The 23,056-nt window shown below is 43.0% G+C and overlaps 2 protein-coding genes across 3 annotated transcripts in view; both read right to left on the bottom strand.

The window, feature by feature from the left end:
• Nucleotides 1-23,056, bottom strand: part of LOC119450432 (sialin-like) — a 233,203-nt gene that overhangs the window by 176,976 nt on the left and 33,171 nt on the right. Inside the window, exon 10 of one of the 2 annotated variants that reach the window (XR_007466436.1) lies at nucleotides 18,696-22,730. Coding sequence is in view for 1 of the 2 variants with exons in the window: in XM_037713877.2 (XP_037569805.1) it covers nucleotides 22,509-22,730 (222 nt within the window). In the remaining variant the exon portion in view is untranslated. Of the gene's footprint in view, nucleotides 1-15,317; nucleotides 22,731-23,056 lie in introns of those variants that run through there. The other variant, XM_037713877.2, reaches the window with a different exon arrangement.
• LOC119450433 (uncharacterized) lies at nucleotides 2,457-8,387 on the bottom strand. The gene is made up of 2 exons (XM_037713878.2): nucleotides 8,232-8,387; nucleotides 2,457-7,413 (listed from the first exon to the last, which is right to left on the bottom strand). The coding sequence occupies exon 2, from the start codon at nucleotides 7,388-7,390 to the stop codon at nucleotides 2,708-2,710; it is 4,683 nt and encodes a 1,560-aa protein (XP_037569806.1). The 5' UTR covers nucleotides 7,391-7,413; nucleotides 8,232-8,387; the 3' UTR covers nucleotides 2,457-2,707.

The raw sequence follows: 23,056 nt of genomic DNA, 5'->3' as shown, positions 1-23,056 counted from the left end.
TTCAACCCCCCCTCCCCCCTGGCAGAGATCCTGGGTGCGTTACTGTCAAGCAATTTAAATACCTCGGCATATATACAAACAAAGGAAAGACTTACTCAAGCACCCACCAAGATACCAATCTGAAAATAAAGGGGAAGCAGAATGCAGCAATAATGAAACACAGAGCACTCTGGGGCCACAATAAGTACAAGGTGGTGCGTGGAATCTGGAAAGGAGTTATGGTGCCAGCGCTAACGTTTGCAAATGCCATTCTATGCTTAAAATCGGATATCTTGTCGAGGTTGGAAGTTAATCAAAGATCAGTAGGCGAATTGGGTTTGGCAGCCCACAGTAAAACCACAAATGAGGTACTGCAAGGTGACATGGGCTGGGACTCCTTTGAAGTCAGAGAAGCACAGATCAAAATTAGTTTTGAAGAAAGGCTCAGGAACGTGGATGAAAATAAATGGGCGGCTAAAGTGCACAAGTATCTCTACATGAAAAGCATGGACACAGAATGGAGGAAGACGTCAAGAAAGTTGGCGACCAAGTACAGGATAATTCAAACTGTAAATAGAAAACCAGGAGTCATCAGAAAGAAAGTGAGAGAAATAGAGACAGTGAATTGGATGCAAAGAATGGACCATGGATATTTACAAGAATGAGAAGAAATTAGATGGGGAAATCTGTATGATAACACAAAGGGCAGTACCTTGCTATTTGAGCCTCGAGCCGGTTGCCTAAGGAAAAAAACATACCGGAGCAAATATTCGAAACTAGATTAGGCATGCGTATGCTGCAGCAAAAATTCGGGGACCACTCAGCACCTCCTAATGAAATGCGAAGGGATTCACGCAGTGGGAACCGTAGGTAACGTATACCTTCTAGGAGCGCTTGGGTTTAAAGTCGGCGGAAGCATTAACCGATCAGTAGCCAAGATAAGCAAGAGGAGTTTAGAGGATTGGTGGAAAAAAAGCAGGGAAGAGATTGATACAACCAATCTCTTAGTCATAGGTAGCGATACAAGGTATATTTTTAAGGAGAAAAAAAGTTTGAGACGTGTACAACAATGCTAGAAAAAAGAAACATCTATAGCATACCTGATAAAAATCAAGCAGGCTAGGTGACTATTTGTCCCCGCCCCGTTTCAAAGGGGTAGCATAAATGATCATCATCAACAGCAGTGGTGCACGCTTGTCTCCCCTCTTTTTTTTGCACTACCTGCACGAAAATATGTAAAATTTCACAGGCAGGTGTGGCAATTTTGTGTCAACCGCACAAAATTACTTTTGTGGGGCTGTAATTGGTAAATGTAATCAATTTACATTTTAAACAAATAATTGTAATTGTATCAGCTACTTTTTTTTTACTGTAACGTGTACAAATCTGAACACTAACCATGCACACACAGACATAGGTTAGGCTCCAGCAGGTGCATGCCCATCTAGCATTTCTCTGGATGGCTAACAACATTCTTCACCAGCACTTCATTACATTCATTTGGGATCTCTTCTGCCATGGAAGCCCACTTCCTGTATGGAGCTTGTTGAGACTACCACCACTACTGCTACAAAAACTAGGAAGTGTTAATTAAAACTCCAGCAAGTGCAGCAAACTTGGCGACTGCTTATGGAGGGAGCCGTCACATGCCAACCTCCATGTATGGAGGCCCATGCAGTGTGTGTATGAAGGCTACCTGACTGCAGTTACAATAGAAAGATGCGTGGTGCCCTTGCTTGATGGATAACACTACTTGGCATCAGAGGAGACTACCATGGAAGGTGCCAAGTATCGCTGCTAAATTTTAGGATGATAAATTTTTATCGGCCTCAATGTTTTGTTAACATGAAGTTAAGGGCTAATAATGAGCACAGGAGCAAGGAAACTACAACAGCTTTGTTGCAAAGGGAATGGTCATAATAACCAACCATTCATCCAATACCCCTATGGTGAAACTAAACGCCTATGGCTACCACGGCAGTCTTCATTTTTGGAGTCTGTACTGCAGCTCCCATCAAGCAGCTGTGCCCATTAACCCAGTGTCAAGGTCAGGTAGCTAGCCAGATTCCGGGAAGTGTGTGAGACTATGAAAAAAAATATTGCATTTAAAATAGTGCTGAATATACAGCTACAAAAACTTCCCCTTAAGACTGCCGTCAATTTACAGATATGAAAGACGCTGTGTAACAGCTTGCAACTGCATAACCATGCATTAATTCTATCTGCAAATGCTGGAGCCAGCTCTTGTACTTAGCAAGGGGCTTAGCAGCAAAAGCATGCAAAGTTGCCCCCCCCCCCCCCCCTTTTATGCATTTTCATTTTTCTATTGTGCAGAATCTGCAGCACCAACACATGCTTCACCCAGCAAACAAGCAGCAAGTGACATGTCATACTAGTGTACTGAAGCTTCCAGAACAAACTGCAACTAGCTTTTTTAAAAGGCAGACAAGTGCTACTTTTGGATCACAGGCTGCAATGCTGGTGCATTTATTTAAAACTACAGTCACTCAGACAATATACAAAACCACAATAGACAGATTTCTATTACCCTTGATTCTTGCACTTCATTTTGTGCCCAAGACAGAATAAAAACACGACTGAAAATGTTGAACATGCACACTGCAAAGTCACGTCACCGGCAACAAAGCAGACTTGAGGAGGCACATCCTGATGAAGAGTATTAAATATATCTTGCACAACGCACACCCATGCGCACACAGTGTGCTGCTCACTCCACTAAAAATGAAGCAGACAGCACAGGTCCCGTAGAAATTGTCTGTGTTGCAGCATCCGGAAATGCTGCCTGCTGAGCTGCTCTACGCCATATTGGCTGCAGCTTGACAACCAGAAGGAGTGTTGAATCTTCAATGTTGCCCAAAGCACGTGCTGCAACCTCTTTCCCAACGTGAAGCTCTGACCAGTTATGACTAGCGATAGAATCAGGGTTTGCAATAAGCCTGACGGGAACACCTCGGACAATGGATTTGAGTACTGCAACTGTAGGCGTGATGAGAACAACAGTGGCAGGTATTGAGTACACCACCTCAGGCCTGTCACAGATGGCACAGGCGAAAGGAAGGACTTCATCAAGGTACCACTGACTGTCCCTGCTTGAAGTGCCACTGATAGAACATCCATCCAGATGCGTCTCACTATGTGGCACGAGCACATTATCACCGGCTGCACGGTGGTCACTGTTAGACTTTGGGTTCTGCTTTCTCAGTAAGGCAGAGATTTCTTCGTCAGTGTCTTGCTCAGACTCATCATCCGCTGATAGATCTGGATCAATATCACATGGAGCAACTCGGCTACTGCTACTGCTGCTTTCATCACTGGAGGCTGCTTCCACTGCATGTCTTTTGCGATATAATCTACTGCCACTTTGTGGGAGTCCATGCCTACTGGAGTCTGACATTAGGCTGCTGAGAAGGCCTGAGGCTATCGATGATACAGATGGTGACGTAGATGTGGCATGCACCACATTCATTTCTTTAACCACCTCCCTCTTGAAATCTTTTCCTGTTTTGTTTTCAGTGCCTACGCCTTGATTGGCAAGTGGAGGCTGAGACTCTTGCAGTTGCCCTGTGGAAGGTGCTGGAAGTGGTTCAATGTCCCAAATTCCAGCTCCAGTCCAGGCAGTAAGGCTCTCCTTTGGTGATTCACAACTTGTAGCATTACCCTGAACAGCCGTAGGTGGAGAAATCACTGGTAACGTCGCACACTTCACGTGATTATTATTTATAGGCAAGATTGCATCCAGCACATTCTTTGGTGCAAAATGTGTCATCGATGAAAGTCCACCCAGCCCAAGTGCACTTTGCAAACTCTGCCCTTCAGAGGCAACACTCTTGATTGCTTTTTCCCGAGGCTCAAGCATATCCATCGTTGGAAAGGGGGGCACGTTCATAATTCTTCGATCATATGGTGTATCCCAGTCGCAGTCATCATAACCGTCATCAACAAGTGTAACGTCAGTACTGTCGTCGTGAGTGCTTTCCTGTGCAACCACATCACCTTTCTGTACTACTTCCTCAATAGTCAAATTTTTGGAGTTTGGCGAGTGAACATTTTCTGTATCATGGTCAGTTGATGGTGGAGCTGCTGACTGCACTGGTTCAGAGTCTGAGGCGCTGGAGTAAAATATACAGTCGTCACCATTAGTGGATGTGTTGTCATCACTTGCAGCCTCAGACATTTCTGATTGATGCTTCACATCATTGCAAGTGTGAGCTTGCTTTACCAGCTCACTACCTTCCTCTTCATCTTCACCACAAGGTGTGCTGCTAGCACTTTGCAGTTCCACAATGACCCACTCTGATTCATTGTTGTCCTTGACAGCAATGAATTCCACCTCTTGGCCAACTATGAGTTCGTTGTAATTAGTCGACGTGGCACTGAGGGCATCTTTCTTGAAAACAACTTCAGCATAGTCATCAGAGCTACCAAAAGTAGCTGCAAGTAGTCCACTCTCTCCATCTAGGCTAATAATCCAGCCCATGCCATTGACTGGCGTGCACTTTGTCTCCTCTGGTTTTGTACTTGAACCCACGTCCACATTGTCACCAGAATCAGGTTTCCCAGGGCTGTGTTTCTGCTCTTCATTGAGCTGCAACAAATCATCACAAATTTCAAACCTGTCCTTGCATGTGAGCACTACCTTCAAAACAGTGCTGCTGCTGAAATGATTATTAAATCCTTCATCATTCAAGTTTTCGAGGACAGACAAAAGTGGTGCTTTGCCATGGGCACACTTCAACAACTCTTTCTCCAACATTTGTGCAATTTCTTCTACATCATCAGGCACTGCTGACTTGGGAACAACAATAAAGTGCTCCTTACTTACAACAAAGAATTCCTCTCTGCGGTGCAGGAACTCCAGCATTGCTTTGATGTCAGGAACGAGGCACTGGAACAGTCTTTCGGTGTTACGCCGTAATGTTGCATGGAAGACTGAGACTTCAACAATGTCCTCAGCGGCAAGCTTCACACAAACTTCAGCCAATGCATCTTCCAGGGCAGATAGCAGAGAGCTGGCATATCTGAGAGGCCATGACAAAATGGTATTGTCCTTCACAATCTTAAACATGTCAAAACAATTGCTAACTAGAGAGCAAAGCTTTTCAGTCTTGCTCTTTCCTGGCTGTTTGTTAAGCTCTTGGCTGTACTGGTCTTTGACTATGTTCAAATGCCCAAGGATTGTCGAGAATGGCTTGGGGCTTTTCACCAGTAATGCAGCTGCCACTACGCCAACTACCAACCTAAATGAACTGGGCATGTCATCAAGTGGGCAAACTTCACCAACTTCAGCAACTTCTCCTCCATCAATTTTTGTCAGCCAGACAACATTGATTGACTGAAGCACATAAAAAAAATCATCATACTTCAAGAAAAACTTGACAAACTTCTCCTGTGGGTAAACATCTTCAAAGTACTCCTTCACGAATGAAGAAGCCTTATGAAGGTTTTCTTGCAACATGCTGATGGGCACTGGATATGTGTTCACACGAATAGACTTGATAACATCAACAAAATACTCTAGTGCTGAAGCTTCATGTGTATTTTCGGAGGCACTTTCAAAGTCATATTCATCCATATCACTTGAATCCCTGTTCGAGGACCCCACGCCAGCTGAAAGGTACACATTCTTGTTCTTGGACATTGCAAACTTGGTTGGCGACTTGAGAAAAAATGACTTGAAGTTGTCCTTTGTGTAGACTTTGCACAAATAACCTTGCACTTTAGGTGGAGTCAGGGGCAAGAAGCTCCAAAGAACTTCCGGGGAGATGGCTTTGACTTGATGGGCCTCCAAAAGTTGCATCAAAGCAACATAAAAATCAACAGCCAATACATTTGGTTGCTTTTTTGCTGTTGTGTCTGAGCTCATGTCCTTTTCAACAGCAAGACAAATGTTGCCATTTTTGCTCACCCTGAAACGGCTCTGGTAGTGCTGAAAGAATTCCACCACATTCTTCCCATAGTTTTCTGAGAGGTAGCCTGTAAGCCTGCGATTAAGACACGAAGAAATCTCCAGGGCAGTTTCTGGTTTTACAACACGCACACCATAGCAGTAGGCTAAGTGGAAGAGATCAGCAAAAAATTTCTCAAGCTGCTTTTCCACTTGAACATTTCTTGCATGCCATGCACCTACATTGTCCTCGCAGCCAGAGACCCTTCCTTCAGAAGTGCTGCTGGAAGAACTAAGACGGGTCAGTTCACAATTTCCTGCATTGGATGCCTGTCCCCTGGCAGTTGTAGCAAGTTCAACTATCCCCGTGCTCTCAATGCTGAAATATTCAGCATGGTCCAAGAAGAACTTGTCAAATTTACCATAAGGGTACTCATCGCTGAAGTAGGAAAAGACAATTAGAGGTGCGTCTGCTAGGAGTTGCCGCAACTGGTCAACGTGCGTCCTCTCATTCAGCTGCAAGCGGGATTTTATCACATCTTCGAAGTACTTGATCGCAGCCACCTCCGCATTAATAGCCCCGCTGTTGCCACGCGAAGGCTCCCAGGGATCGTCTGATTGTTTCTCTGAATAGTTATTTTCTTGGGCAGGTTGCAATGGTGGAAATTCTTCCTCGTCAGACTCTTGCTGGTCGTCTCCATCAAACGTGTCTGGGGGACTGCTGCTGCCTGTGGTCACTGAAAATGCCGACTTGTGTGCCCTGAAGAAGTCCAGAAAGTTGAGCTCCGTGTAGTTACTTTTGATGAAATGCTGAACGTTGTCGGGAGCCTCACAAACTTGAGCGAACAGAGAGTCCACACTGCAACTCGCAAGCTCAATTCCAGGACTGTTCAGAACCCGGCGAAAGAACTGCACAGCATCAGCTTCATCCTGCGATATCTCAGCATCCATGCAGCTGGCATCAGATGACCAGTAATTCTGGAAATTGCAATCATCCAAAGGCCTCGGTGCCTCACCTACAAGGTACACATTTCCAGAGTTAGAAACACCAAATACATCAGGGTAGGCCTGTAACAGCCGCCTCATGTCCTTTGCTGGATAGTTCTTGGCCATCAAGGCTTGAACACCAAGTGGTGCTTCTCCAAGGCATTTCCTAAGGGCCATCAAGGGCACAGCTGAGAAATGGAATGCATTCATGGTCCTCAACTTGTTTTTAAAGAAATCAACAGCCATCTTCTCAAGCTCATCGTTGCCATACTTCTTCAAGATGTCGGAAGTCAAGTAGACATGTGTAGTTCCTTCAAGCTGAAAAATTTCTGGAAAACGCTTGAAGAACTCAACCAAGTCACCATTGTAGGCACTCTTGATATGCCTCCGAAGATTCACCTGTGCACTTATCAAATAGCTGCCCAGGTCGGCAATGCTGACGGATGAATGTTCAGTTTGCTTTTCACCTTGGATGACATTAGTGAAGTAAACAAGGCACTGCTTTTCGATGTTGGACATGATGAACGGTTCGTGATCACCACCTTAAAAAAAAGAAAGGAAAGGGGATAAAATAAAGTCAGCAGCTAACCAGAACGGGAAGCATTTTCAAATGAATATCGCGTACAAAAATATGTGAGCTGTTAACCGCGGCCTTAATGTTAAGTCCTCGCTCTTCGTCCCCGTCGATTCAAGCGCTTTATGTCATTGCGATATACTGACAAGGCCGAACGTAAACTCTTCACATGTGGCGTAAACAGCAGTAAAATATACGAGTTCGTATGTACTGAACAATGAAACTGTCAAAAATTGTAACACAACCCATGAGTTCGTATGTACTGAACAATGAAACTGTCAGAAATTGTAAACAACCCAAGTGTCTCCTGTTATGAAATTAAGCTACAGTGTGTTGCGGGAAAGCGGTGATTTTTTTTTTTTTTTAAGCTGAATTTCATTCTAGGCAACGTGGCGTCGTTACATAATGCTCTCACAATGTTCCCCGCCTATCCAACACACAACGATTACGTGAAACTTCTTCGGCTGTCAATGCCGGTGCCCCGCTGTCGCGTCGGAAAAAAAAACCTCCGAATGGAACAGCAGAGAACACTGGTTTCGTTACTTCGGAACACAACGCTTATCAGACGACAAAACTAAAAGTACAAACGCATGCATTCGAATATACCCATTTCTTATTTTCGCACACGATAGCGACCAGACTCATCTGCAAACGTAGTTTTTACACCGCAACTGCCGAACGCAGCCGAACTGTGAAACGTTCGAAAGCATTCGTCGCGTCGCAACTTAATCCTAGCAAGCACTCCACAGTGAAAAGTGCGAGATCGGACAGAGTTGAACAACTTACATCGCGAACTTGACCCCGTAGCGTGATATTCCGAAACTTTGAAGGCTTCGCAGACGGCTCAATACCACGACGCCAGCAAACAACACGTAGAAGAGAAGTACGCGCGAACGATGCACCACCACATGTTCGGTTTGTCAGTTTCAAAATGGAATGGCAAGAGCTGCGTTACCTTCCTGTAAACGCCGCCCGATAATGATGAGCGCTGCAGGCGGAAGCGATACGTAACATCTTGCCGTAACCTCCGGCAAGATGCCGTAGGGTAAGCATAGTCACAAAATAACAATAAAATGTTTTTCTTTTCTTTTTTTTTTATTAAGCGAATAAAGCTTTGGGGTATTCCGGCTGTTTTCGCGGCTGGCCGATGGTTGGACACGGCAACAACAACGTTCGTTCGTTCGCTCACTCGTTCGTTCGTTCGAGCCAATCGCTTACGCTGTTCGTCGCTGTTTACGCTGTTACAATCATCGTCGGTGGTTTCTGCCTAATTTCTTTTTTGTCTATAAAATGGTGGGAGCAGTCGGAAAACGATAAAATCACCCCTCAGAAATAGATGTTTGGTCCACCTTTTAGAGTGCAGCTCTTAGGCGCCCGTTCCTGCGTTGAGCGTTGGCGTCCCTCGGCGTAACCGAGCGAACGAGAGCGCAGCGGGAGATGAAAGACGACGATAGCGAAGAGAGCGCGAGGATGAAAGCGGAGGAGGAGGCTACAGTGAAAGCATATGAGGCGGAAAGCGGAGATTATGGCGAAAGCACGGTGGCTAGATGGGTAGGTGTGCAGACCAGCGCGTCTGGAGCGTAATACACCGCTTCTCCGCATCATGACGCAAAATTGGCGCTGCGATCAGTAGAACGGTTCCGCAGCGCGTATCGTCTGCTACAGGTGGCAGGCGGCGAGCAAAAAAAAATAAATAAAGCCCGTATTGGAATAGTTGTATGTCGTCTGTTCGTGCCAGTTTCAAAGGTGAAGAGCTCCGGGACTCTCGCACTGTTTGCAAGTTCCTAAGCTATGTGGAATGTTCCAGGTCGGAAAAATGACCGACAAGATTAGCGGCGGCATTGCTCCACCAAAGACCACCAAGGAGAATTACTGCTTCGCTCCAAACTGCAAGTCAGGCTCTAAATTTGTGAGAATAAGTACTGCAATTTACGAATCTGGCAAGGTCTCCTGACAGCGGAAATGTTCGCCCCGGGTTGTTCAGTCGCTTGCTCAGTATCGGCGACGTTAATGAGCAAGCGGTATACCGAAAAGTGTACGTCCATGAGCTCCTCGACGTTGTAAACTTGCAAGCCACACATGAGGTGCTCAGCACCAGCGACATCGAGCACTGCGCTGCGCTGCTACAGGGAAAAGAAAAGGGACTCTAGGTTTATATTTTATATAGCAGGCTATGTAGCAAGGAAGTTCCTGCAAAGAACCAAGTGCTCCGACTGCTCAGGGACATTACTGAATTCAACAGAATGAGTAGGTCGGGGCTATTGCTCCCTTCTGAAGCAGTAAAAAAACTGGTAGCAGCGCTTGAAGACGCCTGCACGCTGTGCTTCAGTTTTACAAAGTAACAGTATCTCCGACTTTGCATCTTTTCTGCAGATGAATCATACAAATTTGATCGGCTGTGAGCGGCACAAGAAAGAGCTCACAAACGATGTTGTTAAGTTCTATTCAATTACACGGCTTTACTTTCTTGTAAAGGACAAGAACATGGCGTGCGAAAGCAACAGGTAGAAGAGGAGGCACCTGAAGCTGAGGCGTGTGCTGTGAATAATGTTATGATGTGGTGGACCAACGTCCCGACCTTGCTGGCGCGAGGCAATTCATGTTGGTGCGTCTGCCGACTCAAGTTACGAGAGCTTTTCTTGTATTTTAAATATATTCATGAATCTAATCCAAGACGTATTGCTTTATTTTATTGCAACCAAACAGTGAACCATATGCACTTACCAACACAATTCGTCTCGTAACAATTTAAATACCCTGAGACAGTAATAAGCACAATACCCGGATTTCTCGAAATTGAAACTTTAGAACTCACTAAATATCGCGTAAACATATTTTCAAACACCATATAAAACCATTACAGTATTGTTTTATGCATCGAAAAAATGCATCTACTGCATCTACGTCTTTAATGTAATGGGCTGGAGCACCGCGTTTATACCAATAAATGTGACCAATTGCCAAGCTAGAAAATTGACTTCAGCATATCGTGTTTTCTGACCCTAGATGACAATAACAAATTCCCCACTCTGGATTTGCCTACACTGCTCAAAAGGGCATTATATAATGCGTACTTTGAAGCTAGAGCAGAGGCAGCAATACTATCAAACATGCTGCTCGTCTACAGAGCGCAGCCAACATTGCATGCAGCTGAACCGTTATACTGTCCGCAGCGCCACTTCTGCATCATGATGCGGAGAAGTGGTGAACTAAGCTCGGTCGGCACACCTACCCATCTAGCCACCATAGCGAAAGGGTGAGGAGATAAGCAGAGTGCCGCACAAAACTACGAGATGGCGTCATAGTGCGCCGATGACATCATTACTAAGGCATGCGGCGAGCGCTGGGCGAACGCGTCCACCGATATCGTATATGGAAACAAAGCACTGGCGTGTGCGTTGGACCCACATTGCATGTGCTACTTCGCCTGCGCCGCCGCCGCTAGAGAATTTGCATGAGTATGCGCTCTGCGCGAGACACTACCATGTTCGCACTTTCTTTCTGAACAATGAGCGACGCAACCGGTGGAATTCAAAATACCTGAAGAGCTGCGATCAAATTTCGCATTAGGGTGCATCATAATTCTTGGTGAATTTCTTTGTTCTTTCGATAGTGAAGTTGTGCGACAAGTGGCAAAACAAATTTATTTGGTATAACAAACACAATTGCATCAAGTATGAGAACACACATAAAATAATGCATGAACAATTCGAACAAAATAAAAGAAAAACTGCTGAAAACATAGCCAATGAACAGGAATATGTCCCGATAAATAAGTGACAAAAGGTATAACGCAGTTTCTCTTGCAAGAATAGATTCGTGTAACAAGAATGTTCGTGCTCTATTCCCGGCCTTTTGCAGCTCCATATGTTGTTTGGGTTGCTGAAGGTTCGGACTACTACAATTCATCATAATGAACATGTACCTGCCTGAACATATAGCACAAATAATCACATAAAATTTTTTACATAGTGGAGCAAATGATATAACCAGTAACAAATCTGTAATTTTTATTGGGCAGCTATGTACAGCCTGAAGAGGTTTTCTAGAATGCTTGTAAGAGCACTCTGCAAAGCAGGGGGGAGGGGCGGGGGGGGGGGGGGTATTTTCTAAGTGTCCACCTAGTAGATATGTCCATTTCATCTGCTGCTGAAGTTCTGAGTGGCTGGGCTAGGGTACATGTCAGAAAGAGACAAGCGCCCCCAGCCAATCAGCCCTTCAGCAGCAGACGAAATGGACATGTCTACTAGGTGGACACTTAGTTTAATAAAGGGATGAAGACAGAGGGACTGTCAAAAACAAACATTCGTGGTAACAAACAAAACTCAGTACTAAAACGAAGGACAAGCCCTTTCGCACGTTCTCTTCTTTGTCCTTTGTATTACCGTTGAACTTTGTTACCACTAATCCAATTCAACTAGCCCAATTTGCAGTAACCTTTATCAAACATGGTAGACCCATCTTTGCAATGTTGTCCAGCCATGTAAACAAAATTCACATAGCAGCAGTGAATGTTTAACCTGATTCAGACAAAAATGGGACATGAAGTGAGACTACACGTGGTTTGAGGTCTTTAAGGTTCTGTATTCATCTTATTATGTCTACAGTAAATCGAATAACCAAACAGGGTAACAATTTTGCCAAGAATGTATACATTCAGTAGCTTTCAATTCAAATTCTTTCAAGTTTCTGACTATTGAGAAAGTTAACAAAACCAAAGATTGATATCAACAGGACTCCTTCAAAGAATGAGCATGTTGTCTTTTAACTCCTTCATTACCGAGCCTATAAAATATCAATCAATTTGATCAACAGTTTCTGTATGTGTCGTTAAATATTTTCGTCGGAATTATTCTATTAGCAACATCACTGCACCGTCTGAAATGACAACCGAACTTTAACTATTTGTCAGATTTTACAATATTTGGCAGATTGGGGAGTATGGAAAAATAAAACTTCAAATGGGGGTATCGTCGAAACTAGCTTCCAGTGCCCTTACCACTTCAATAAAAACGCACAAAATTTGTGCTTTGGTCGACTCGGCTACATAATTTTTAAATGACATGAACAGTGGAGACACAGAAGCTTCTCTTGGGTTTTCAATTTTTAAATCCGACATATAGGCTGTTTCGACTACGTCTCAAACAATGGCAGATGCTCACAAGTGCTGATTATTTTGAGAATTGTGTTCAACTAATATCAAGTGCAATTTTATTTTCCCCACCATGGGTTGCTTTTAACGGTCAGCACTTTGGCAGTGTATGTTCAAATTATGAGAAATCCTACGAGTGTGGCGTTTTCATCTACACAAGAGCAGGTAGTCGATTTCAGACCAACCTTTGACCAAAGCTTGCCTAGCTGTCGAATCTCTTCCTTTTTTTTTACATTTTGAACACCGCCCGTGCAAGTGCCCTTATTCTTTACTATACAATATTGTTCAACGCTGCACATTACTCTACAGCGCAGTACATGAACTGAACACAGCATGTGGAGGCTCCAGCACCAGTTGAAAGCACATTACACCACCTTGCTTGCATAGAAAAGCTGATTGAACGCAATAATCATGTATGAGGAGGCTTCTACGTGCTCCCTGACCTGACAACCATTGTTTCGCAAGCCTAAAGAACGCAGTAAGGAAACACGTGCCTGCTGCAAAGAGTACAAACAGAGTGTTCCCCGTACAATATATCTTATGCATTTTCACATTTGCAAAGCTACTGCTTTCCCACATAGCATGGGCATCGTTATGGCTGCCAACAAATCTTTACAGTTTTTTTGCGTGATCTGACTTACAAAATTCGGGAACTAGGAACCAGGTGCATATTTTGTATATTTCAGATCTTTGTTACTCTCAGTACTTATACTAAAGATAGCAAATTATTACTTTCATTCATGTACCTTGAGGTGCTTCTTTGAAGTTTCACATAATAATTCTCAAAAAATTGTTCGAGCAATTATTACTGCTATACATCTATTCAAAATACCAGTGATCAGACTATAATATTATGTATCGCAGTCTACGTTGCGAGTACTACGTCCTGAAATAAAATGTTCAAACTTAGAAGCACCGAAAATTAGCACAGCACCAAAGATTAGCACATTTCTAGCGGTAATGAAAGAATAACAGACGTAAGGCTTTTCACTTTTATCATTTAACGACAAAACCCTAAGTGGCGACTGCAGTTTTTGCCCTTGCACTACGCCATATTTCTCCTTGAAAAGATGCTTTCCATAGAAGCTGTATTCAGTGTGCAACACTCAAATATAATGGCATGCAATGGTGCAATGAAAAATCCCTGATGGTTCCTTCTATCCCCTCCCCCCTCCTCCCCCCTCCTCCCCCTGGAATACAAGCACACATGACGAGACAGGAAAGCAAATGAACTTATCGGAAACCGTCGATATCACCTGCACTGTTCTATTCGATGCCTACAAGCCTAAGTTGATTGGCAAACCACAAACATTAGCCTTAACAAAAAAATATCTTTAGCAAGAAATCTCAGGATAAAGTAGCACCGAATCAATGACTGCATTAACGAGCTTCACTGTAATGTAGGTAGCCTTTTATATGACCTACCTACTCCAGTCATACAACGGGGCTAGACCATAGATTGTCATTACCTGGCCATAGATTGGTGTTTTTCTTGAACGCCACTGTTCATTGCTCCACAACCGGTGCCACTTTGTGCGGTTTGGGTTATCAGCGACATGGTGAGATACGTAGTTCTCCAGCTCATCACATGGGTCAAGAGGCCCAGATGGAACACTTTCATTGTGACACCTCACATTAGCCCAGAAGGGCTGATGCTGCACCATGCTCTGTGCATGCTACCAATATAAATTTATAAGAAGATGGTTCTTAAGAGTGAATAAGTCAAAAGATCCAATGTATTCTGAAGAGGCACAGAGTGTCCAAAAAGTAACTGTGCAGTGAGAAAATAAACAAAAAATATGATAATGGCGAGTGACATGGCAGTTTCACATGCAATATTACTGTGCAATACCTGTAGTTCCTCCGATATGTCTGTGGGGTGCCCTCAAACGACGGGTGTACAAGAACAGTCCTCACATACTGTATATCTTCCAGCCAGTGGTGGACAACTTAAGCACCTCCTGTAGTGATCAATGCACTGCCATAAATACAACTTCCTATCTTAGGACCACCATTCTCACCATGCACAATCACTTTTTGGACACCCAGTACTACATAGATTATTCAAATCAGGATGCTCGAGAATGCACATATAAAGGAAAACATTTTAATAAAACAATGAGCATACTGGTAGTAAACTGAAGCCCTTTAAAAAGACACTAAACAGAACTATTAAAACAGTATAGAGCTCGGTGAAATGTTGTTTTAAAACTACTTTTCATTAATTTTATACAAAAAGGGTGAATATTACCAAAGGAAACGAAGGTGGCCCTTTCCTTTCTTGAACTTCACGCTGGTACCTCTGCACTAGCACATCAGGGCGGCACCATGAATTTCAAAGTATTTTCTCGCATTTAGGTCATGTCGCTGCAGTAAGTATTTTATAAGCTTGCAAGGTTGCGTCTTTAGTTTATTTAGGATGTGATTTTATCTTTGTTTACCAGCAAATGAATAACTAAACCCGAACAGACGCTGTCAAAATCCATGTTGCCACTGGGTGCCGTGATGGAAAGTTCAAAGTGGCAGTGCCACGCATTTCTCATATTTGCATTTTTCTTTCTAGCTTAATAAACCTTCTCACACGGTAATAATGGTTGCCTCGTTATTCCAGAGAGAAACTTCATAAATATTCAGCTTAACTTCACAGTTCTTTTTAGTGTATCTTTAAAAGTATTTGGGCAGCTGGGATAGAATCATTGAGGCATGGACGCTAAAATAGATGCTTTGGAAATCCTGTTTAATGTCTATTAAAGTCACAAAGCACACATGTTAGTATTGCTTTTTATCCCTACCCAACTGCAACCATCAATGCCTTTGTCTTAGATGAAAACATTGGCTGAACGTGGCAAAGGAGTGCCAGATGTAAGCTAAATGATAAACAGTATGTGACAAAGAAAGCGTACCAGTACTTGCCGGGAATGGAAGGGAATGCGGAAAAAAATATTCAAACATGACGAGACAGTCACATAAGAAGGCCTGCGCCCACACACCAAGAATTTCTTTTACAAATACTATCTACAAACTTATAAGCTATAACCACCACAAATATTGTCAAAATGTTTTACAGCCACGAAATACAAATGTTTTCATTGTACCCACTACATACACAAACACACTTGCACATCTGTATACAAGGCCGCACACTTACAAAATCCCATTATAGTCTGCGCAAGCTTACACACCGTAGCCACAAGCTTCTTTTTTTTTTTTTCCATAATGTTCCCTGTAGGAAGTAAGAGTTTGTAAAGCATGTAAGCCCCAAACGAATTACATTTCTACACTACCGTCATGAAGCTGTAGTTGGGGCTGACAGTTTTATATATATATATATATATATATATATATATATATATGCAATTACCAAACATAAATATTCTGGCACGCCTTCCACTCAGCTGTAACAGTGGAGTCTGGGACAGAAGGTAACTTAAGCTAGCTAGAAAAAATAAGTGTTGAGGTTTCTACGCTCCACCACATGACTGAATTGCAATGTCTGCCATATAAAGCTCTAGTGCATTTTACCATGCCTCACGGTCAGCTGCATGCGCAATTTCTATAGCCTAAACGTCAAGCAGCAGTGTGTTTACACTTCCCATCAGTGATTTTTTCACTTGTCTTGATGCAATTTGAGGCGTGGTTACAATGTTTTTTTCAATAGAGAGAGGGCCACTCTTAGGAAGTATTCGCACCGGCTCCTGTGGACACAAATGTAGAGTGGTCCCGAATGTAGCATTTCTGCAAGTGAGCTTTATGATCACAGTAACTGTCATATTCTCGTCACAGGTTCGCACAAGGATGCGGAGTGCTACTGAGGAATAGTCATTTTAAAAGTAAATACGAACGCTCTGAACTATGAGAGAATGCGCCAGCTACTGTAGCGTTACTTGGCTGCTTTTTCTATTTTAATTCTTTTCTTCATTCTTATTCATGCTTACTTTATTCACCACCTATTGCAACATTTCTGAATGCAAACATCAAATAAAAGTTCCCAGAAACTGATGCCTTAACAAAAGTACTATACCAAATGCAACTAACGTGAGTTTTAATCAGCCGTGCATGCTAGCATACAATAAAAGACCTCCCAAGGTCTAGCACTGCATTACACAACTTCACTAGTTTACCAATGCTTACTCATTCACTACCATGAAAATTTTTCAATCAACACACTTGAAGTGTACTACAGCACAGAAAATCTGCGACTCAATTATAAGTCGAAAGAGAGCAGATGCACACGCTTTCATTACGCAATAAATTGCACGAAACTCCACTGATGTGCAAGGGCTTTGTGGACACTAGACATGTATTCACTAACACAAAACCGTCCACAAATAAGATGTGAATTGCTGTGTTATGTGCACTCACTTTCCTTTTCTCACAGACGCACTTGTTTGTATCCTTACTGAATTACACACGATTATCTGGGACTACTGACAAGACAATGCTTTTAATACCTGCAATAATGCGAGTTTTGAATTGAAGGGCTGTGACAAAGCCATGAGCATTAGTTCCATAATGCATTAGCTCTATCACGAGCTAATGCTCCTTTATCAATCGGTGTTTCCTCTAAGCTGGGTGCATTGCACATGACGAAGCTGCAATTCACACCTGTCCCAGACGAACGATGTGCATCTAACGGAAGTAAGAAGACAGGCACGTCTGCCAGAAAGTGAAGCCGAGCACATCTACTCAACAGCATCTCTGCCATAAACCGTGGACTGTAAACAGCAGGTGCACAAGGCCACGTGATACAGCAAATCGAATGAAATTGTGGGTGAATCGTGCAAAAAAAAAAAAAACGCGTGGGACATGAGTGCAGTTAAATGTAAGTATACACGAGCGTTTTCATACTCTGCCCCCTGCCCCGGAATGCGACCACCACAGCAGGGAATCGAACCTATGAACTCGTGCTCAGTAGCAAAATACCAAAGCCAATGAGCCACAGCGGTGGATCACATGGTGCAACAACGTGACTACGTCCATGCTTGCGCGGCCACAAACTCCTGCTGCCTACAGTACAGGTCCCGTGTTCGAAGATGCATCCATCATCCCAGTCCAAATCAGTTTCCGAAAGTGTCACATAAAAACAGTGCACGCATGAATGTGCAAACAGGCACGAAAAATTATTTCGCCCTGACAATCAATTACAGACTGTACAACGAGCAAACGCAAATAAAAGCAAATCAATGTATACCTCATCAGCATTTTATACAGCAAAGCAGCTCTTCAGATCTTTTTACAGAGCATTGCAGAAAAGCTACACAAAAATTGGCTCCGCAGAAATAAATGCTATGTGCCCAGATCTTCCTATTACAATGGTCTCAAATAGTGTGAACACTTATACATTGCCTAGTACGCCAAAGACCAGTGCTATCTTACACTAACAGCAATGTATTTTCTTTAAGGAGCAGAAAGCTTTAAGGAGCCATTGTAAATGTCATCGACACAGCCGAGCGTCTTTCCAAAATATCACACAAGAACAACAAAGACTTCAATGCTGGAACACATCGAAATTTGTTACACAATGTCGCAATTTCTGAACATTACTTCCCCTAAAAGGAAGCACGTTTTATCCTTGCCCTCAGGTCCTATGCACTTTTGCACACATTCACAACTGTCAACGGCAATCGTTGAGCAGGTGACGTGTATGTCCTCGATTGCAGTTAGTAAAACTTGGTTACAACAACGTGGAAAAATGTATCAGTGATAAAAAAGGCCCTGCCTTGCGGCACTTGCACACAATGTAGCAATAACTTTAGTGGATGTCAAATATTTGCACCGCTGCAAATATTTATGACCACGTGCTCCAGCAATGTTGCAAGCAATGTTGCAAGCAATGTTTCGTAAGCCTGTCAACAACCGCAACTTGCCAGCTGGCCACCAAACAGGCTGCATGCAGGCCAGCAAACTGCGGGCTCTCCTTCAGTGAATTTTCCGCATTCAGACTTTTCGCTATAAGAAATCTGTATAAGCTGTCACACTGTCCTTGACACATTCTTCCTGTGCATTCGCCTGGGTTTGAATAAGAATGTAAGTATAGCAAAGGGTAATAGATGCAAGAAAGACATCATGAATTGAAAAGCGCAACCCTAACATTTGACTTTTTTCATTACCGTTAGAAGGACCAAGAACAGAGAACAGTCATGTAATGCAGACAGAATATTCTTCTAAATCTCCTCTGTTAGTTTAGCATAAATGCATTGCTTATCAACATTTCTCATTTTGACTGAACTTAATGTAATGTTCTGGTTTAACTTAATTAAAGTAGTAAAAAATTGCTATCAGCTAGCATCACCTAAATTTCACGAAGAAGCAGAGCACTGAAAAAACAACACCAATAAAACAGGCCGACGAGGAGACAAAGCAAACCGAGCAAGCATGGCATGTTGCATGCTTACAACTATATAAAACCAGGTTAGGCAACAAGGTGGGAAAAGTAATGAAAGCATAATGTGATGACTTGTCAATGAGCCAAGCACTGCCCTCATCGGGGAAGAGCAGCTTCCAGCAGGTTAGCATGGATGACATGAAAATAAAATACTGGAACACCGCAAAGGAGAGCCTCATGCTGAATGAGGAACATTCAGACAACTTTAAAGCAGTTGACTACTGAAGCAACTAGGGAGGTTGAGCAAAGGTTTGTGGTACAGCCTAACGATGGGCATACATACACGTCAAAAGCTGAAAGTACCTTTTTACAGCCATCGCTGTATAAAGGCCTGCTGGTGCGTTTAGACTGTCATCAGTTCCCTGCGATACATTTCAATAAGCACAATTATGCCTGCATTCATTCTTGTGAATGTGACACACATGCAGGCTGTTATAAGCAAAGGCACTGAAAAGCACTTGAGCAAGCGACGCTTCAACAAAATGAGTTACCATGAGCATGCACACTGGCTGTTGAAGTACCTAATAGACCAGTAGGCATGCATCCACAGTTTAAAAAATCACATACACTGCTTTACTCTGTAAACTAGTGTTGCTATACAATCGACTTCCGTTATTTTGACCCTAACGGGACTGAGGAAATTGATCGAATTATCCAGTGGGTCACTTTAAATAAATAAGATGGAGAAAAAAGGCCAAAACATACTGCTGACTCATTTGGCAGTATTTGCCCGATTCTAGCACACCCCCGGGTCAAACGCGTGCCCACTTTTTATCTGTCGGAAGCAGAAAACTAACATAAAAATGCCATTAAAGCTCCTAAACAATGTAGAAATTTAAGGTGAGCGAGATTATTTGGCAGTAAATATTGGCGAGTGTCTAACATTTGCTGCACAATGGCAACCAGCATTTTAAAAATAAGCTTTGCCACACAATTTTGAAGTCGTCTTCGCCGCGATACATTTGTGTTATGCAGTAAAGCATACAAACGCCGCGCAAGCAGTTTTTGTTTGGTGTCTATTTGCACTGCACAAGCAATTAATGGCCCAATTTACTAGCAAAAAGAAAGAAAAAGACGTGTGTTATGCCATAATCAGACATTGTGAGCTACAGTTCTTGCTTAAAAATCCTCCTAGGGCAGGTCAAAAATAAGCGTTTTCGACGTGAAATTTGTGTGATCACTGTTCCCTAAGCACTACCGAGGCATGCATTGCCAATAAAGGCGTCATTATTGGGGTTACTATAGGGGTCAGGCGCGTGCGTGCTGATTGGTCAAGTTCGAATTATTCAGCGAAGGCCAATTGTTGAATCGAAATAATGAAAGTGAATGATAGAAATGCATGGGCCAGGACCTTCGGTCAGGATGTAATCAAACGAAGTCAAATTAAAGGAAGTCTACCGTATTTCTCTAGCCAATATTCCTCTAATATGCAACAGTGAAAGTCAGCTAGGGTACGCTAAATACTTTGCAGTCTACTAAATAGACGCTAGGAAAGATTTCAACAAGGTTAACCTTGACAAACAGGTATTTTATAGTAGTGGAAGTATCAATTATAAATTATAATTGGTAAGGGAATTTGGCAGCTACTATAAACAAACATACAATGCATGTAAACATTTATGTATATGTCAGTAATGTCACATTTGCAGACAACAGGGCCATTATCAAATACCTTTAGTAAATCACTGTGTTATATGAAATCAAATGCACCGAGTGAATCGACAGACATTTCATTGTAATGTCCACGTTGTCAAACAACAAGCTCCGAAGATCATTTCTAGGAAAAGATCCAGCAAAATCAAAAATTAAAAATCTGCTAGACTTGACTAAATGTTTCTGCGAATGCTCCAAAGATTTGCTAGAAAAGGCTTCGTTCATAATTTACTTTAAAAAGTCTGCTATGCACTTAATGCGCAATACTGGCACCAAAATAAGCCAGAAATCTGCTTGATAGAGCAGAATATTTGCTAAAATGTCAGCATTTCTGTTGACTCGCCTATGCTACTTGAGAGAAAGAATACTTTGCACAGGGAGACGGAGAATGAAGAGCCCCCCCAAACCTAAAGAGCCTCCTGTGGTCACTTTGGGCACATGCCAAGGTTTCCAATGTATTGTACGTACAATTTGCTTTCATGATCGAGCATATGCACAAGCACTATATCAACACATTGCCTTGCTAGCAAGCATCTGTCATGGACAGTCTCTGTACAGCACATAAAAATAAAGCCACGTATAGCAGTATTTGTACATGTGCCGTCAGGTTTATATGTTACATAAACTAAATGCTACTTCTATCAGAGGAATCGCGAAAAAGAATGGTGAATTCCAGCGGTCAGTTAGAATGAACTTTTGTTGTTCCTTATGAGAGAATGCATGCTCTACTATTGATTCAGTGCATGACTGCACACTTCAACGGCTCACTTGAAGCATGAGCAAATCACTTCTCGATCCTCTTGAAATGCCTGGTTTGAGATTCCACGCAGTGGGATATAAGAGCTGTTACAATGCACAATAACGTTGGCCTGCTCTTTTTCCTACATTACAAAGCACAGAGACATAACCACGTCTGTCTTTATGCCATGCACACTTTTTTCTGTAGCCAATGAAATAATTTTCAATGACAAAATTGGCCAGGGACCAGTCTAAGCATTTTGGATGTGAGCCACAGTTTCAAAGTGAGTGAGCCGTGCAAGTTACCGTGGCACGCATTTGTTATAACAGCAACTTGAATCTGCCACCCACTGGCACGGGGCATACATTGTTTTTTACATGCCAGTTTAGCGGTGTAACTCGTGCCTTTTCACTAATGCAAAGCATAGACTGGTGGTCAACCAATGAAATTTACCTTATACGACTAGACAGCGCGTTTAACCTCCCTGAAAATAAAAATAACATGTACACTAGCCAAGATTTTAAAATGCAATAGCATAAAGCATTTCAATGGCACAAATACTATAGGACTGAAAAGGCCATGCCAGTGGCAGGGAAAGTCCACTGTACCATGTGTATAATTGTTTCATTGAGTCACATGTGCTATGACTTAATGACTAGTCTGATTATCGTCTAAAATACATTCTTTAAGCACATTAACAATTCATGAGAAAAAATAAAATGCATTGAGCATAAATGCAGGGCATAAAAGCACTTGCATCACCGCAGTGGGCATCACGACAAGCAAACAGTCTTCAAGTGAATCTCCGAGGAAAGTATAGAACACACGCAATCAAAAAACCAAAGAATGCTTCAGCAGAGGAAGAGACTAAACAGACGTAGTAAGCATACTAGTACTTGGTGCTCTAAAAATCAACTGGGCTCTTGCGCATTTCGAAGCAAAGCTTTGAAAGCTTTCCTTAGGAGGAGCCTGGTCAATCAAAAAGCCATATAAAGCATGCTCGTTAGTATCACAGTAGATCAGCGGGAACACTACTCTTTCTCCTCCAGGGAATGGAGAAAGAAAAAGTCAGTCGGCACCAGCAAAACAGTCCACTGTGCTAACTGACGCTGTGGGGCACACCAATAAATGCTGTCAGTGCCAATAAGAACTTGTAGCCTTTGCGCCCTCTAGTGGACCGTCGTCGAGAACTTCATCACTTGGAACAAGCATAGCCGCTGAGCCCCCAAGAGGAGTGGCCGGCGGATGAGCCCACGATTGCACTTCCGCCGTGCCGAATACCAAGAATGCCACGGCTCCAAAGGCGCACACCGCAGCAGCAATGTAAAACACGGCATTCCACCGTGCAATGGTCTCCTGCGGTTTGCACAAAAAAAAAAAAGGAAAAGAAATGAAAGTGCTGCGGCTGCCATCTATGCAACATCTTCAATGGAGCATGATGTGCGCAGCACCCGTGACATGAGTGCGTGAAATACACCTGCCGATGCTCCTCAAAATGCGGCTGATATACACGCAAGGATCTACCATGTTGCCACAAAATGCAGTGCTTATAGACTTCAATGAAGACTACAGGTACAGGACACTGACCGATACAATGCAAGAGCTACCAGGTCTACTTCAGCGTGAAAGCTTAATGGTGCAGCAATACATTTCTGATCTTCACCATCCCTTATCACTAGTAT

Source organism: Dermacentor silvarum, chromosome 4 (assembly GCF_013339745.2).
Source record: "Dermacentor silvarum isolate Dsil-2018 chromosome 4, BIME_Dsil_1.4, whole genome shotgun sequence".
NCBI classification, from domain to species: Eukaryota; Metazoa; Arthropoda; class Arachnida; order Ixodida; family Ixodidae; genus Dermacentor; species Dermacentor silvarum.
This window is presented reverse-complemented; position numbering and strand designations above follow the sequence as displayed.

Bases quoted from the DNA above. Each gene is read 5' to 3' on its own strand.
- LOC119450433 (XM_037713878.2), bottom strand. From the start codon at position 7,390: ATGTCCAACATCGAAAAGCAGTGCCTTGTTTACTTCACTAATGTCATC.